The following is a 16,806-nucleotide window of genomic DNA, read 5'->3' as shown; positions in this document are numbered from 1 at the left end:
TGGTATACATGGTATTTTTATCATTACTTATATCAATCTTTGTATAAGAACCAAAAATGTATTCCATCCATTTCAAATATAATATGTTTTAGCTAAACACACTCAAAATAAAAAATATCTACTTTTAAAAAGTTTAACCAGTTATAAACAAAACTGAATAGAATAAATAATAATAAAAATATCAAATTAATCAAAAAGTTGCTAGAAAGTTGAAAACATATTATATGAAACAAATAAAAACATCTTATATTATGAAACGGAGGAAGAATATAGAAACAATCATTTAAAAAGTATAAAATGTGAAATAACGGTTTTACACAGGTAATAAATATAATACTATATACATTTAAACAAATTATTTTTGAGCATGATCAAGTGTTTAATTTCAGTTATCTTTAAGAGCACACTTTGATAAGAGAAATAAAATTGTATGAACAAAAATAAAATTGGTGGCTGGGGGAATATATGTAAACTCTTTCTCGTATAGTATTTTATTTTCTCTTATTTCCCCTTTTAAAGCAAAAGATATATGTAAACTCTTTCTAAGTCTGCTTTATGCCTGCGCCTTCTCATATAGGGTGTGGGAGATTTTGACTAGGCAACTGCTCCAAGCCTCCAAGCTCGTTGCACCACAAACTTTGTGCATATCGTCGCACTTGTTTGAGACTCCACTTACACGGCCTCAACTCGGTTCATCTTGCAGTATATTTGTTCTGCAAGCTTCTGCTCACTTATTTTGGTGTGAACGAAACTGCAGGCCACACGGTGAAATCCGAAGTCTCCTGAACAACTTGCCAAGCTCATTTATCGTATCCGCAACAGGTTGTGCTCCATCAAGAGTCATGGTAGCTCGAACCTTGACGATGGACTGCGTATTTGGTTAAGTACTAGAGCTTAAGTCCTCTGTTTCAAAACTCTCAAACTTTTTCCACTCTGATTTCAGCTTTAGGTCCTACTCTAATTTGCATATACTGTAAATAATGTTTATTTGGGTTGAATAAATTTAACATTCTTTCAAAAAAAAAAAGCATATATTATATCTCTATCCAATCCTTGTCTATAACTTACTACATTACAATAGCATTTTGTTTGAACTTAGTGGCTGAACAGATAAGAACTTGGTATATATAACCCGGCGATGGACATAGCCGCTATACCACCATTAATATTGTTGATGAGTACTTTGCAATTCCTTTCAAAATAAACATGAGTGTAATCTCTAACCCAGCTCTGTTGTATTGACTTTTTGCACTGCTTCTAGTGGTGAACTAATTTAGATGAATATATATATATATATATATATGATTAGTATCCTTGAACATATGATTACTCTTTTCGAGTTTATGATTGGAGAGAGTTTTTTTTTTTATTTTTTTTTGGCTCAACATCAACTTTTCATTAACCAAAAGTTACAACCAAATCAAAGGCACATTATATTCACCTCTATAGACTTGGACCAAAACAAATGCAATGGTTGATCAAGTACAACCTTGGAACACTAGGCGGATCCAACGCTACTCAATCGAGAACCATTTTGCATTCTTTAACCAAAGTGAGATAGATAACACTCCACGACTCGGAGTGAAATCATCTCTTAAACCACATAAATTGACCCAATGACACGAAAACAAATACTAACACAGAGGAAGCCTAAGCTACTACTGAAAACAGCTCAAAACCCAGCTATGAGATCCTTATGATCGACGTGTAGAACTTGTCTCAATAGCTTCAACACCCAGAGGCACATTATCAGAAAAGCTTGGTCTCTCCGGCTTTCCCTGTTCCGGTCTTAAACCTAAAACGGACAATACATCAGGCTAACCCGACCAAGAGTCATGAAGCTATAATAAGCGGCAAAATAGATGGTTCTCCAAACTAACTATACAATAACCAGAATGCTAATCATCTAAAGATTAGAAATTAAAGCACATATTAGCAAATCATCACCTCACAGTGCAAGTACAAAGTGACAACATCACTTTCGTTCAGTTACGAGACATTCACCACCTTGGTCGGACTGAAAAAAACAAAAGCGACACCACCCCTTGCTGCAGGACACCGCCGTGGCTGATATGAGAGGTAAGATTTGAAGAAGAACCTAAACCCCACCACTGAAGCTCATCGAAGAAAAGCTTCATCCCTCACTGCTCTCCGAAGTCCACAATCCACCGGTTTCGCCACAAACTGCCAGTGACAAAACAGTAAACGGATTCGCCACAGTTCCACCAGACATGGCCAAGATTCGACGCTGTCCTCCAACGTCTGCATCAGAGCCTTCACCAGCGACCTCCACACAACGGATCTTCGCTTCACACACCGAGGAATCACCGGATCCACCACCTTTGTGAAGCACCCAACCGACAGCGAAAATATAGCAAGGAGCGGGAGACTGGAAAGGAACTACAAAAAAGAAGAAAAACTAAACGGGACGGAGCCCTCTCCGGCGCCGGAAAGGCAATCGGAGAGGCGGATCGAAGTTGGCGGCGGCTTTCTCTCTCGCGGCGATATTAGGGTTTTCGTCTCTTTCTAATGTTGATGTCTTTTTTAGCCTCTTTTCATTTTGATTGGAGAGAGTTACTTGAAGACAATATCTTAAACTGATTTATCTCTTTTGCAAAGTACCATTATTTTTTTGTCAACATAATTTTTTTTGTCTTATTTTCCCCCTTTGGTTTTTCTTAAAGCCTTACATAAATTAGGGCAAACCCTTGAAATTTGGGGTTCTAGGTTTTTGTGTCGGCCGTCATGGAGAAACAGCATAATCAATTCCCCGAGAAGGGTCTCCTAACCATAGAGTCGATACTAGTTGATCTTTTAATCTCAATATTCTCGAGATTGCCGGTGAAATCCATTGCAAGGTGTCGTTGCGTTTCGAAGAAATGGGCTTACATTCTCCGCCATCGAGATTTCACCGACTTGTACCTGAAAATATCGTCGACTCGTCCCCGTCTCTTGCTCAACTTCGAAGTCAACGGTAATCGGTCCTTCTTCTCCGTACCTCAGGACCAGAGCTCGTGTCTTTTAGCTGCCGATCGTCACATGAGCTTTCCCACCGAACAGGTTTTTTATAGGGTTTCAGCTTCTGTCTGCGGATTGGTCGTTGTTTGTGGTGTAGATAGGAATCATCCGTCGATCTATAACCCTAGCACAGGACAATGCATAGCTTTACCCAAGACGAAATCACTAGCACCTCTTATGCATTTCTCTTTTGGATATGATCCGATTGACAAGCTATATATGGTATTGCGCAAGTCTAATGATTTTCGAGTTTTGACATTAGGAACAGGAGAACTAACATGGAGAAAAATTGAATGTTCCATACCCCATTGGTCTGTATCTCGTGGTGAGAAATGCATCAATGGAGTTGTGTATTATATTGCTCATTGCGATGCTACTAGATTTCAAAAACCTTACAAACTAGTTTGCTTTGACATCCGGTTTGAAAAATTCAAGTTTCTTGATGTGGACAGTGAGATTTGGGGATCACTTCTAGTAAATTTCGAGGGTAAATTGGGCATAATCCCTGGTGATGCTTTTTTTTTCAGTGGCGAAACTACAAAGCTTGTGATGTGGGTTCTAGATGATGTCCACAATGAGAAATGGTCGAAGCATATCTACCAGTTTCCGTCCTTGTGGAAGAATCTAGTTGGGGATAACTCGCTAAAAGTTGTAGGGCTGACTGGTACATGTGAAATTGTGTTCTCCCCATCTTATATATATCAGGATGCTTTCTACGTTATCTATTACAATGTGGTGAAGAACACTGTCAGAAGAGCTGAAATCCAATTAGGAGTTGTTCCTGACAGCGGTTTGATGGTGGGTACCTCTGTTGACCATGTAGAAAATATGGAAGTGCTCGGGAGTTCATAGGACTTTATAATGAGCGCTGTTGTGCCTATATGTTAATCAATGACTATGATAATTAATGATTAATTGTTGTAATCTATGTTTGAGCTTATTTTAAACTCTCTTTTTATTTTTGCATGAGCTATCCACTTATCTACTATATTGAACAAAGGACTTGATCCATACGTCCGGTTGAGCCGTTTGAAGAGCCTGGTAAAACCTGGCAACATGTAAGTGTAACGAAGATTATTCTCATTTCTCATGATCCACAAGCCCATCGCATTATATACAATGAAGGTTGGAAGAAGAAAAGTCACGATAACACTTTATTATTCATCGAAAGGATCTCTCGGGAAGAAGAATCGTTACCTTTAAAGATGTAATAGATAAAGTTGATTGTTTACATGTCTTTGGTGTTGTTCTAAAGACATACTTCTTCCGTGTAGATGTGTCGGTGTTGGACTATAATACAATAACAAAATCACTAGAACATAATTAAAACTTGTGAGACAAATTAAAGATGGAAAGTGAAAACTGAAATATATTCGCCAAAGCTCATAGATCTTCAGAAAAACAAAATCTAAACTTTAAACCGTTAATTCGTAAACATTAAATTCTGAACCCAAATTGGTGACCTTAGACTAGTTGAAGAAGATTCTCATAGACGCTTGATAAAAAAATAAATCTAAATTTCTTAACTTTAAATCCATATATAAGTAAACATTAGAAAATTTTAAACCCAAACCTGATTGTTCAGTACTCTGGAATGTTCACCTAGACCAACTACCAGTCCTAGGAAAATTTAGAAACTAGGGCATAAACTTATATGATATTCTGTCATACAATACTACTATATCACTTTGGACCTGAAATCTTCCATAAATCTCAATTTCAATTTCTTGCCAGAGTTGGTGTGGGGATCTCAATGGGTTTACCATATCCCGACGAAGTTTTGATACACAATCTTTATTCTCGGCAATCCCAAATGATCTCTTAATTGAGATAGTCTCGAGATTGCCTGTGGAAGACTTAGCGAGGTTCCGTTGCATGTGGAAGCAATGGGCTTCAGTTCTAAGTCGTCGCCTCACTAACTCCTCCACTAGAAGTCCTCGTATCTTGTTTACTTTCCATCGCAACGGTAAGTGGAAGTGGGTCTTCTTCTCGACACCTTAGCCTCAAAATCCAGACCAGAAATCGTCTCTTTAACACCCGAATATCACATGTGTTTCCCCACCAAAGGGTTTTCCTCTGGGATTTGTCGACCTACCTGTCTTCGGGTTGATATGTAATAAAAATAGGGATTTCATGATATGTAACCTTAGCACAGGAGAGTACACAACCTTACCCTATCCGACATGTATGGAGGCTAAATGAGAACCTTTTTTGGGTATGATCCAGTCGCAAAACAATATACAAGGTATTGTGCGTGCAAGTTCGTAGCGTTTCCTCTATTCAAAAAACCAAGGTTCTGACATTAGGTATGGGTATACTGTCATGGAGAGAGATTGAATGTACACGACCTTAGGAGCCTATAGGTTTTGGGATCTGCATAAATGGGGTTTTGTATTACATAGCTGAGAATAATAGGTTTCGAGATTTCTTGGTAGTTTGCTTTGTCTTGAGCTCTAAGAAGTTCGAGTTTATTACTCCACCACCTATGGAGGAGCTATGGTGTATGATTTCGATCGACTACAAGGGTAAATTAGGTGTGCTTGGTTCGTTTCTATTTGTTTTTTGGAACAGCTAAAAGTATTGAGTTGTGGGTTTTAGATGATGCCGAAGAGTGAAGATGGTCGAGGCATATCTACATAATCCCACCTAATTGGAAGAATTTAGTTGCAGCAGAAACCGGTTTACACGTTGTTGGGATGACTCGTAATGGTGAAATTGTGTTATCTCCATATTTTCCATCGGATCCTTTCTACGTTTTGAGCTACAATGTGGAGAGGAATACAGTCATAAAAGTTGGAATCCAAGGACTTGCATCTCGTAAGGATTCAGAAATTTCACCTTTATATATAGATCATATAGAGAATGTGAACCATATGTAATTAAGTGTTTTAGAACTTCATCAGACTTTACAAATACAGTCCTTATCTCTTCATGTAGTTAGCGATTGTTCTTCTTCATTTTTTTCTTTTCTCGTCAACCCGATTGTAGGTTATTGGATGGTCATAATCCTTTTCCTTCAACATCTCAATTATCTTTCTTCCATCAACATTCAATCATAATTTACTTTTCCTTAACATTTCCTTCGTGCCTTGGAGTCTAAAGTTCATATCGATAGGAAAATATTGGATGAAAGGCAGTGGTGCCTCATACATCTAAAAAGAAAGTAACCATCAATGTGAACAAAATTATGGACATACTGACCCAGTTAGATATGATCACAATCGATCAATATATGTATCAAACATATCATAAATTCATTACTCTGTTTTTTTGGTGTTGTTACATCATCACAAATTTTTTGATATAATCCTGTCAAGTCAGTTGATCCTTCGACAAGTGTAAAAAGAAATTACAAATAGTAAATAAAAAGAAAATTATACAATTAATTACAAATAGTATAAACATATAAAAAACTGTCTGTTGACAAAAAAAAAAAAACTGTATATCAAAGAAGTATATGTTCCATCAATGTGGTAGATTAGAAGATGAAGAACTCAACTTGTATTATATGTTTTTTGAACAATGTGTGAGAGATGTATACACTGTTTCAAATTTGTGGGTTCACTGTCTTTTGGTGCATTATATAATACTTCGGGTACAACTTTCATATTTAGCTTTGTGATCAACTCAAATTAACTTTGAGCCTCTTTAGTCTTAACCATCTTTTTTGGCTGTGATCGGTAGCTATGTGCACTATTTTTCTTTCTATACTTCAATTAGTATACGGACTTTGAATTTATCCTTGCAAGTTGCAATGTAAGGGTCAAATTAGAATTTGGTTCAAGTTTTTTTTTTTAAACTATTCAGCTTAAGTTTGGATTGATAAACTGGTTCAATTTTGTTGGGGCTAGAAACAACAATTAGAAGAATAAGTTTGTAAAATGAGATCTGGGCAGACTTTCGGTACAAATCGACTTAGAACTATGAAAAACAACGAACTGGACTTTTGTATTCACTTTTTCTATTGATTCGCTCTGAGCTTGATTACATGTCTTGTGTCCTTCACATTCATCTGCTATTTAAACTAAAATTCCTCGAAACCCTTCCTGAACGTCTCGCTGCAATCCCGGCTCCCCAATCCCGATTTCTTCTCCAGATTGACTTCATCCTCCTGCTCGGGTTTTCCTCCATGGGCCCTTACTGGGCCTCTTTTCCTGGCCTGCGCGTACGCCCTAATGGGCTTATTTAGTGGGCCTTATGATCGTCGAAACCCAACACCAACAATTGCCCCCCAGCCTTTTAACCTATTTTTGGAGGGTTGAAAGGCGAATATCCAGAGAATCTTTCATGTCGTTTCGGTTTCGCGATCTTCCTCAGGGAAGACTCAATGAATCTCGGCTTCCGAGACCTTCGTGATGATTACCCCTCTCTCCTAAGATCCAACGGTGGAGCCGAAAGGTTTGAACGGTTTAGATTAGAGGAGAGAGAGATTCGTGGGATTACAAAGAACGACGTCAATTATGACCTATAAGTCATAAATCACACGTCTCGTCATAACCGCGCACTCATCCACTACTTCAAGGTAATTTTCTTAACCTTCTCTCCTCTGCTCAGTTATTTCTAAGTTTTGATTTCTAGGTTTGCTAGCTCTACTATTTCGCGTTTATCGTTCAGTCCGATCTCGCTCGTTTAGGTTAGTTGATTTCACAATTTTAAAAACTCATACCATCATGGCTCCACTTGAACTCTGGGGAAACCATATCCCGCCGATTACATCGGCCAAGCACCTCGCCGATCTCCGTCAGAAGCACGGAGTTCCTCCAAACGTGGAGATGATACTCCGTTCCGACGATCCGTTTTCTCCGGAGACCGTTCCGCCGGGTTTCTGCTGCGCGTACACTGTGTATTTCGAAAAGTGTGGGCTCGTGTTCCCTATCCCGAGGATTATCTTTCGGATCCTCCAACGCCTTCGAATGGCGTTTCCCCAGATGTGTCCGAACTTTGTTCGGCACGTCATGGGGGTATACGTTCGAGGTCGCGAACTTGGATTTGAACTCGGGGTCGACGACATCCTCCGGTTGTACCTTATCAAACATAACTCCGGGTTTCCCGGGACATTCTACACCTGTCGCCGCCGCAGCCCGGAAATAATTCAGGCGCTTCCGGGGAAGGACGACCGGTGGCGGAAAAAATATTTTTACTTCCGGGTTACTCTGGCAGCGGTGGGGGACTACGACTTTGCTCGTCTCCCCACCCAATGGGCCGCATGCGTTGGTCAGAATGACCCCTTAGTTTCTAGTTATCATTCGTTGCCGCCAAGATTACGGCGTTTATTTGTCGTACTAACCGTTTTGCCCCCTTTTTTTTTGTTGCATGGCAGATTCAAAAGAACCTCCGAAAATACCAGCGACCCGAGAACTAATTGAGAGGCTACGAGCAGGCGAGGTCCGGTGGAACTCATTCACTCGAGCTCGTATCATAGCAGCCCTCAACGCCCCGTTAGTCCGAAACACTACAGCTCCGGTCCCGCCGCTTCCTGCTAACCAAGCGAGGAGCGAAAGAGCAGACAACTCCCCCGCTCGCAGAGGTAATGGTTTTTTTTTTTTTTTTTTTACTTAGTCCTTTATGCGCAAAAGTCATGCACGTAGGGGATCGCTCACCCCCTGTTCATTTTTGTGCTGCTCGTAACCAGAATTAAGTTCTTCTTCGACCTCAACCCCACTACGCACCATGGTTAGGAAGCCGTCACTCCGTGAACTCAGGGAGCAATCGCAGCAACCCCGAAGGGTCCGAGCCGGCGATGTTGATGCCGCGCTGGCCAATGCTCTTCGAGCCGCTCAGCCCGCACCGTCTCGGGTAGTTAGCGAGGAGGTGAACCAAGCCCCCGTGATCCCAACCGGTCCTTCTGGTCTGGCTAAGGAGGTCATGCTCGTCAGTTCGCAGTCGATTCATGGCGAGCCGTCTCCGATGCCAAAAAGGGCTCGCACGGACAATCCCCGAGTCCCTGAGACGAGGAGCCGCGAAAGCCGTGGAGGCTACCCCGCGGGTGGTAACCCGGAGGCTCCAGCTGGAGAGCCGGCTCTCTCTGGAAACGGGTCATCGTCGAGCCGCCTGTTTCATTGGAGGTTTGCTCACTCCCGGGACTCCCCGGCGGTAGAGGACCACCTGGGAATGGCGACCCTTTTCCGTCACCTGAAGACGGCTAACTGCCAGGTCCCGCTCGTGAAGGATCTCGTCGAGAGAGAAGCATACATCGAGGCGATGGCGGCCCATGCGAAGGTACCGTTCCTTCTTTGCTCTTACCTTTAATCGTTTCTTTCCCTGCTGGGCGTAGTATGTTTATTTCTGTTTTCTTTTGATCCGTTTGCAGTCCGTTGCTGCTGACAACAAGCTGATCGCGCTTTATGAGCGGAGGCTTAAGGATACCCCGCAGGCTGCTGAGCTTGAGAACACAACGCGGGTGGTTCATGAGCTGACGACGGCTCTCAAGGCTGCTCAAGAGAGAGAGGGAGCTGCAAATGGCAAGGTTGCGAGCCTAGAGGACGAGCTAACGTCCTTGAGGAGTATTAAGGATAAGCTCCTTTAAGTTGAAGCTGACCTCGCTTCTGCCCAGGATGCTCATGCGATGGCGGCAAGGGACCGGGATTTCTTGAAAACGGAGAACCGATGGCTGAAGGAGAAAGCCGAGGGTATCGACCAGAAACATGCGGAGGCGACTCGTCGAGCTGTTCGTGAGGCCAAGGAGCGGATGTCCCAAGACTACCGGGCGGTGCGGGATTCAGTGAAGAGCAAGTGGGAGAGGAAGAAAGAGCAGACCGCGGTCGAGAGCGATCTCGCAGAGATCGAGTCCAACCTTCTTTTGATCAAGCAGATCGACGAGGGGAGGACATCAATTGCGGAGGAGGTGCAAGTTCTTGAGACGCAGCGGGCGGTCCTTGCGGTTAGGTCCAACTCCTTGGCGGTTTCGGACTTTTCGGTGAGCAAATTGGACCTTCCTCAGATCTCGGAAGACTCGGTCGAGCCCATGGAAGTTGACGCCGGAACCGGGGTCCCGCGCGGTCTGGACGAGCATGGGAGCAACGCGAGTGCCGCGAAGGATCCGGAGGCTGGGACCGGGGAAGAAGACGTTTGAGTTATGGTGTCTTTATTTTATTTATCGTTTTGAACTTGCGTTATTTGCCCGAAAGGGCTTTTAAATCTTTTGTTATGACTTGCCCGGGGGGGTTTTAACCCAAGACTTTATTTCTTTTCGTTTTTTGGAATCAACTGCCTGGGGAGGCATTTAAACCCTTGTTCTTTTCATATTGTCTTTGTTAACTGTTTCGGGTCGAAACGCGTGAGTTCTAATATGTACTCGGGGTATACGGAACTCTCCTAGGCCGGCTTACGGACAGCGGGAAATGTTCCCCGGGCACTTAATTTGTGAACTCCGTAGAATTCACTAAAAATTTGCTATTTGGGGATGAAGTCCTTTGAGGTTTTCCAAATTGGGTAGCGAAATCTTATTTGCTTTCACGTGAGGTCGTGGGGTGCGGACTGTTAGCTAGAGCTGTGTTGACCTTGTTGTTTTTTTTTTTGTTTTTGATGAAGTGTTCGAAAAAGCTTGAAACGGTTGCAAGACAGTGCGAAATTTGCATGTGCTGTTTGGTGTCGTAGGTACGTTTATTTGTAGGCAATTTCATCGCGCCGTTAGAAAGAGTTATTGTTTGTTGATTTGGTATATTTGGTAACGGTGCACCAGGTCATGGTAAAATTCGCGTTTTATTTGGAAAGATTTTGCGGAGAGGATCGAGTTGGGAAGGTGGCTGCGCTCAGGATATTGAGCTGCCTACGTACCCCGTAAGGGGATCAAGCCAGGTCGTAGTTCGATTATTATGGATACCTCTTAGAAGTATTTTTTGAGGTTCATGACGTTCCAAGGCCGGAGCTCGGCTTTACCGTTGCTCTCGTCTACGAGGCGATATACGCCATTGCGAACGACCTCGGTGATACGGAAAGGTCCTTCCCATTTGGTTCCCATTTTGCCGGCGTTCTTTTCTTTTCTGTGATCGAACATTCGACGGAGTACTCGGTCCCCGACGGCGAAACGCCGAAGTCGGATCTTCGAGTTATAGAAGCGAGCGATGACATTCTGGTAATTTAGAACTCGCACGTAGGCTTGTTCTCTCTTCTCGTCGATGACGTCGAGGTGATCGCGCAGCGCTTCGCTATTTTCCTCCTCATTCTCGGGGGAAACAGCTCGGCGAATACTGCCTATGGTAACTTCTGCCGGTATTACGGCCTCAATTCCGTAGGCTAAGGAGAACGCGGTCTCGCCCGTGCTGCCACGCGGCGTAGTTCGGGTGGCCCACAATACTCCGGGGAGCTGAGCGTCCCAGCCTGACTTCGCAGCGCTCAGACGGCGCTTGAGGCTGTGCAGGATCAATTTGTTGGCTGCTTCGGCCTGCCCGTTTCCTTAAGGGTACCGGGGGGTAAACGGGGTTAGTCGTATACCCCATGTGTCGCAAAACTTTTGAACCACAGCGGACACCAAGTTCGTCCCGTTATCAGTTACGATCTCGTAGGGGATTCCGTGTCGACACACCACGTTTTTCCAGAGAAAATCCTTTACGTGTTCACCCGTGATGGACTGGTAGGATTCGGCCTTGATCCATTTAGTAAAGTAATCGGTCACAACCAGTAGGTTAGTAACGCGTCGTTTTCCCGACTGTTCGAGGGGTCCGATGGCATCCATCGACCACCGCATGAAGGGGTAAGGAGCGGAGACCGAGCTCATTAGCTCAGCGGGCTGATTGATCAGAGGTGGGTGTCGTTGGCAGGGATCACACTTTCTAGCGTGCTCGTCGCAGTCCGCGAGCATGGTTGGCCAAAAGTATCCTTGCCGTTTGATTCTGAGGGCCAGTGATCGTCCTTCGGAGTGGTTTCCGCAGGGACCCTCGTGGGCGTCCCTCATGATGCTAAGGGTTTTGTCCCCGTGCACGCACCTGAGGTATGGTCCGGAGATACACCGCTTGTATAACTCCTCGCCGATGATACAGAACCGCGCGCTCTGAGCTTTGAGCTTACGCGCTTGCCATCGATCCTTTGGTGCGGTCCCACTTGTGATATAATCACGAATTGGGACTCGCCAGTCCGTTTCGGGTTCCGCTTCTTGCTCGTCTTCGGAGATAAGATCGTCTAAGAGCTCGTCGTCCCGATCAGGTACTTGTTCAGGTTCTCCCGAGTGGGGACCGGATCCGGCCTGGACCTGGTTAATGCTCTGAGCCTTAACTGGGATAGAGATACTTGGTTGATTTATTCCCTCGACGGGTATGATTCGTTTGACCGAAGGGTCTGAGGTGGAAGCCAGCGCGGCGAGGGCGTCGGCGGCTGAATTCTCTCCCCAGGGAATTTTGGTGAGTTCGAACGTTGAGAACTGCTCGGCCATTGATCGAACGACTTGGAGATAAGCGCCCATCCGCTCACAATTCGTGTCGTAGCTCCCATGGAACTGACCGCTTACGAGCTGCGAGTCGCTGAATGCAGCGAGCTCTTTGACTCCCACACCTAATGCCAGCCGGAGTCCGGCTATTAGGGCCTCGTACTCAGCCTCGTTGTTCGAGGCTACGAACCCGAGTCGGAAGGACTGTTCCATTATTTCGTTGGTCGGGGATATGAGTCGGATTCCGATTCCGCACCCCTGTCTGGACGATGCTCCGTCCGCGTATAGCGACCATCTCTCGGAGGCGTTCCCGGTATTTTCGTTGGTCGTGGCGAGTTCGATGATGAAATCGGCGAGGACTTGCGCCTTGGCGCAGGTGCGTTGCCGGTATTCGATATCGTATTCGCTGAGTTCTATGGCCCATTTGGCTAACCTGCCGGACTGGCTAGGACTGTGAAGGATGGTCCGAATGGGTTGGGACGTCATCACTACGATCGTGTGCGACTGGAAATAAGGGCGCAGTTTGCGAGCCGACATCACGACTGCTAGTGCCAGCTTTTCCATAGCGGGGTATAGCATTTCAGCGTCAACAAGGGTCTTGCTGACGTAATAGACGGGTTTCTGTTTCCCCTCGTGCTCTCGTACCAATACCCCGCTTACCGCGGAGTCGGATACGGCGATATAGAGGAAGAGGTGTTCCCCATCCGCAGGCTTCGACAGGACAGGGGGTTCAGTGAGGTACTTTTTTAATTCTTGGAATGCCTCTTCACACTTGTCGTCCCACTCGAATTTCCGATTGCCCTTAAGCAACTGGTAGAATGGGAGGCAACGGTCTGTAGACCGCGCAATGAATCGGTTCAGGGCGGCTATCCGCCCTGTTAACCTCTGGACCTCCCGAGTTATCCTTGGCGAAGGCATTTCGAGGAAGGTCGCAATTTGTTTTGGATTCGCTTCGATCCCACGTTCTGTGACCAGATACCCAAGAAATTCTCCCGACGCGACACCGAACGTGCACTTGGTCCTGCTCGCGCATTGACTTGACGAGCATATCGTCGATGTAAACTTCCATGGTTTTTCCAAGATGCTCGGCGAACATCTTGTTGACTAACCTCTGGTAGGTTGCTCCTGCGTTTTTAAGTCCGAAAGGCATTACTTTGTAGCAATAGGTGCCTCGGTCCGTGATGAACGCGGTCTTTTCCTGGTCGGCGGGGTCCATCAAAATTTGATTATACCCCGAGAAGGCGTCCATAAAGGAGAGAGTCTCGTGTCCGGCGGTTGCCTCGACCAGTCGATCGATATGAGGAAGCGGATAATTGTCCTTCGGACAGGCTTTGTTGAGATCTTTGAAGTCAATGCAGATCCGCCATTTCCCGTTTTTCTTTTTGACCACTACGGGGTTGGCTAGCCACTCGGCGTACTGGACCTCGCGGATAGACCCTATTTTCAATAGTCGATCCACCTCGTCGTTCACTGCTTTCGCCCTTTCGGGACCGAGCTTACGACGCTTCTGTTTTATGGGTTTGTAGGTGGGGTCGACGTTGAGCTGGTGAGAAGTCACGCTAATGTCGATTCCTTTCATGTCCAATGAGGACCAGGCGAAGGGTTTGTGATTCCGACCCAGAAACTGGATCAGGTCGTTCCTTGTACTAGGTTTGAGATCGGCCCCGATTCCAACGCATCGTTCCGGGTGCCCTTCCATGATTGGGATCTGTGCGCTTAACGAGCTGTCTTGATTCCAGCTCGTCAGCGATCATTAATTGCTATTGGTCGGATTTTTTGATCAGATCGTAGCCGCTTCTGTAACACTGTCTTGAGGTTCGTTGGCTACCGTAGATGGTGGCAATTCCGCCCCGTGACGGGAACTTCACACATTGGTGGTACGTTGACGGGACCGCCTTCATCCCATACAACCAAGGTCTGCCGAGGATAGCGTTGAAGGGGGCGGGACGATCGACGACCACGAAGTCGACGAGACGTCGTACCCCACGGGCTTCCACTATGAGGGAAATGGTGCCCTTAGCTAAGGTCGTGTCTCCGGCGAACCCGGTGAGCGGGGTTTTGGCCCCTTTTAGCTCAGAATCAGGATAACCCATCCGCCTAAAAGCATCGTAGAACAAGAGATCGACGGAGCTCCCGGTGTCGATCATTATTCTGGAGAGCTCGCATCCCCCGACGTCTAACCTTACGATTAGAGCGTCGTCGTGGGGTTTATCCAGGTCCGCGGTTTCGCTTTCCCAAAACGTAATCTCGTAGTCCGGGTCCGAGCGGGGTTTCCGTTCACGATGGTAACTATCGACCCTACGTTGGTAGGCCTTGATCGAATTAACTGAGTTACGACATAAGGAGGATCCTCCCGTGATGAAGTCGACTCTATGAGTCGGATTTGACTCTTTGAAACATCGGGAGATGAACGGGCGGAAGCTCGCGAGCCTCCGGGGAGCCGGAGGCGGGGTAAATACCGAGCCGGGGGAGGTACGGCAAAGAGAGAGTCCTTTGAACACCAGGTCAATGCGTTTCTTTGGGGCTGGAGGGGGGGAAGATTCCTCGGCCTCGTTGGTCCTTTCGCGCTTAGCTGCGGCTTCTTTGGTAGTGGCGTTGGCTTCTCTCGCCCTTTCTCCCTCTTTTTCGAGGTCGATTTCGCCGAGCTCTCCTGCTTCGTGCTTCCGCGCGAGGAGACGTCCCACGGTTCTACACTTTTCAGTTGAGTGTCCGCGTATTTTGTGATACTTGCAGAATTTCTCGGGATCGAAGTTCGGGTTTTTTGCTTTGGGTGCGGAGTCAACCGCGAAAGCATGCAAACCAGACTCAAACGGCTCCTTCCGGAGAGTCTTTTTGGGAGGATTGTACGGTGCTTTTGATGACTTATGGATCTCGGCCAGAGCGGCCCGCTCCTCTTCTGCTCGGGCGAAGTTAATCGACCTATGGAGTGCGTCGTCGAGCGACGGGGGTTGTCGAACGGTGAGCTCTTCGCGGAATTTCGAGGTGTACCATAAGCCATGCCGAAGGGCTGCCAGGGCAACCTCGTCGTTTAGGTTGGTTATCCTGGCTTTGGTTGACTTGAAGCGATTGATGTAATCGCGGAGCGGTTCGTCTTTTTCTTGGACGAGAAGCCAAAGGTCTGATTCGGTCACCTTAGCTTGGAAAAAGACTGAATACTGCTTCAAAAATGCCGAGGCGAGCTGATCGAAGCTGTCAATGGAGTTGGATTCCAAAGAGGCGAACCATTCCAACGCCGGTCCCACCAGGTTCTCGGCGAAGTAACGGCAGTAGCCGGCTTCACACTCGTCGTCAGTGAGATAAGCTTTTGTTATGGCTAATCTGAAAGCTCGGAGGTGCGCTCCCGGGTCCGTTATGCCCGCGTATTCGGGAAGGCGGAGCTTGCCCACGTCACGAAGGCGAACCTTCGCGATTCGGTCTGTGAACGGGGTACGCCTTGTTTCGGCGATCACGCGATCGATGTCTGGGGCTGCGCTTGTTGCCAGGTGCACCTTAGAGCGGATTTGGGCCATCTCGGCGCTTGCCTTATTCATGTACTCGGTTAGGAACTGCGCGCTGAATGCGCCTCTACTCGGAGGTCCGGGAAGACCGAGATCCTCGGTCGTTATTCCTCGTGACGCCCCATTTCTGAGTTCTCCTGTCGGGGCTGGATCCAGTCTCACCGAGGAGCCCTCCAGAGCCCCCGAGGTGCGGAGGACCTGCCCTGCTGACCCGACGTCCCCGGATGGGGGATGCTCGTCACGTCGCGAGCTCGCGTTACCATTTAAGACTGACGAGCTCGGAGCTCCGTTGCTCTCTGACGGCGCGAAAACGGGTAACGTTCTGATCCCGGGTGGGGTAACGTGGACCGCCTCAAAGTCGAGACGAGTCCGGGGAAGCGCTCTTTCCGTGGGATTGGTTAAAGCTGTTCCCGAAGAGTACGCGGAATCCCGATAGGGTCCGAGATTTGCGCGAGAAGCGAGCTCTTGTTCATGCCGCTCGATTCTGTTCATGAGGGCCCGATTTGTCACATCTTGACTTTGGGTCTTATCGATCAGAACGGCGAGCATTCCGCGAATCTCAGACAGATCGTTGCTGACGGGGGTCCCGGAGGAGACCACCGGCACATGGTGCTGTCCGGGTCGGTTCGTTCCGTTATTCTCTGAACGAGTCCATACTCGGGACTGATTCCTGTTTCCTGTCAAGATCGCGGGGGCCGTGGGAACAACCCCGACGGTAACCCCTGGGTTTGTACTACCGAGATTCTGAGTTTGGGCGGGTCTGTGATGAGTGAGACCCGAACCTCCCAAAATACTTTGGTTCGGTGCTTGACTGTCGTCAAGTGATGAGCCTGTCCCGGGTCTGACTAGATCTGTAACCTCGTTATCGGATTGGGCTGACGCGGGTGCACCCTGGGAAGGTGCACTGATGGAGGTGGATCCATGGACTGC

The 16,806-nt window shown here is 46.6% G+C and overlaps 1 protein-coding gene and 1 pseudogene across 2 annotated transcripts; one reads left to right on the top strand and one right to left on the bottom strand.

Moving 5' to 3' along the window:
- The first annotated feature begins 2,689 nt into the window (after positions 1-2,689).
- On the top strand, positions 2,690-3,970 carry LOC147938809 (F-box protein DOR pseudogene; annotated as a pseudogene). The gene has a single exon (XR_015565071.1). The product of XR_015565071.1 is annotated as an F-box protein DOR pseudogene (transcript).
- A 6,873-nt stretch (positions 3,971-10,843) lies between these two features.
- LOC147938808 (uncharacterized) lies at positions 10,844-14,078 on the bottom strand. The gene is made up of 3 exons (XM_087465768.1): positions 13,489-14,078; positions 11,513-13,400; positions 10,844-11,401 (listed from the first exon to the last, which is right to left on the bottom strand). Exons 1-3 carry the CDS (start codon positions 14,076-14,078, stop codon positions 10,844-10,846), a joined length of 3,036 nt encoding a protein of 1,011 aa, XP_087321894.1.
- Positions 14,079-16,806: the final 2,728 nt, after the last annotated feature.

Source organism: Camelina sativa, chromosome 9 (assembly GCF_030686135.1).
Source record: "Camelina sativa cultivar CO46 ecotype springtype chromosome 9, ASM3068613v1".
In the NCBI taxonomy this organism is placed as follows: domain Eukaryota; kingdom Viridiplantae; phylum Streptophyta; class Magnoliopsida; order Brassicales; family Brassicaceae; genus Camelina; species Camelina sativa.
Note: the sequence above shows the minus strand (reverse complement) of the source record. Positions and strands in the feature narration are given on the sequence as shown.

What these genes read in the sequence shown, in the direction of transcription:
- LOC147938808 (XM_087465768.1), bottom strand. Translation starts at nt 14,078, where the DNA reads ATGGAAGGGCACCCGGAACGATGCGTTGGAATCGGGGCCGATCTCAAA. An exon ending in GCAGGAGCAACCTACCAGAG is followed by an intron (nt 13,401 to 13,488) that starts GTTAGTCAACAA and finishes ATGCGCGAGCAG; the next exon opens with GACCAAGTGCACGTTCGGTG. An exon ending in ACGGAATCCCCTACGAGATC is followed by an intron (nt 11,402 to 11,512) that starts GTAACTGATAAC and finishes GGAAACGGGCAG; the next exon opens with GCCGAAGCAGCCAACAAATT.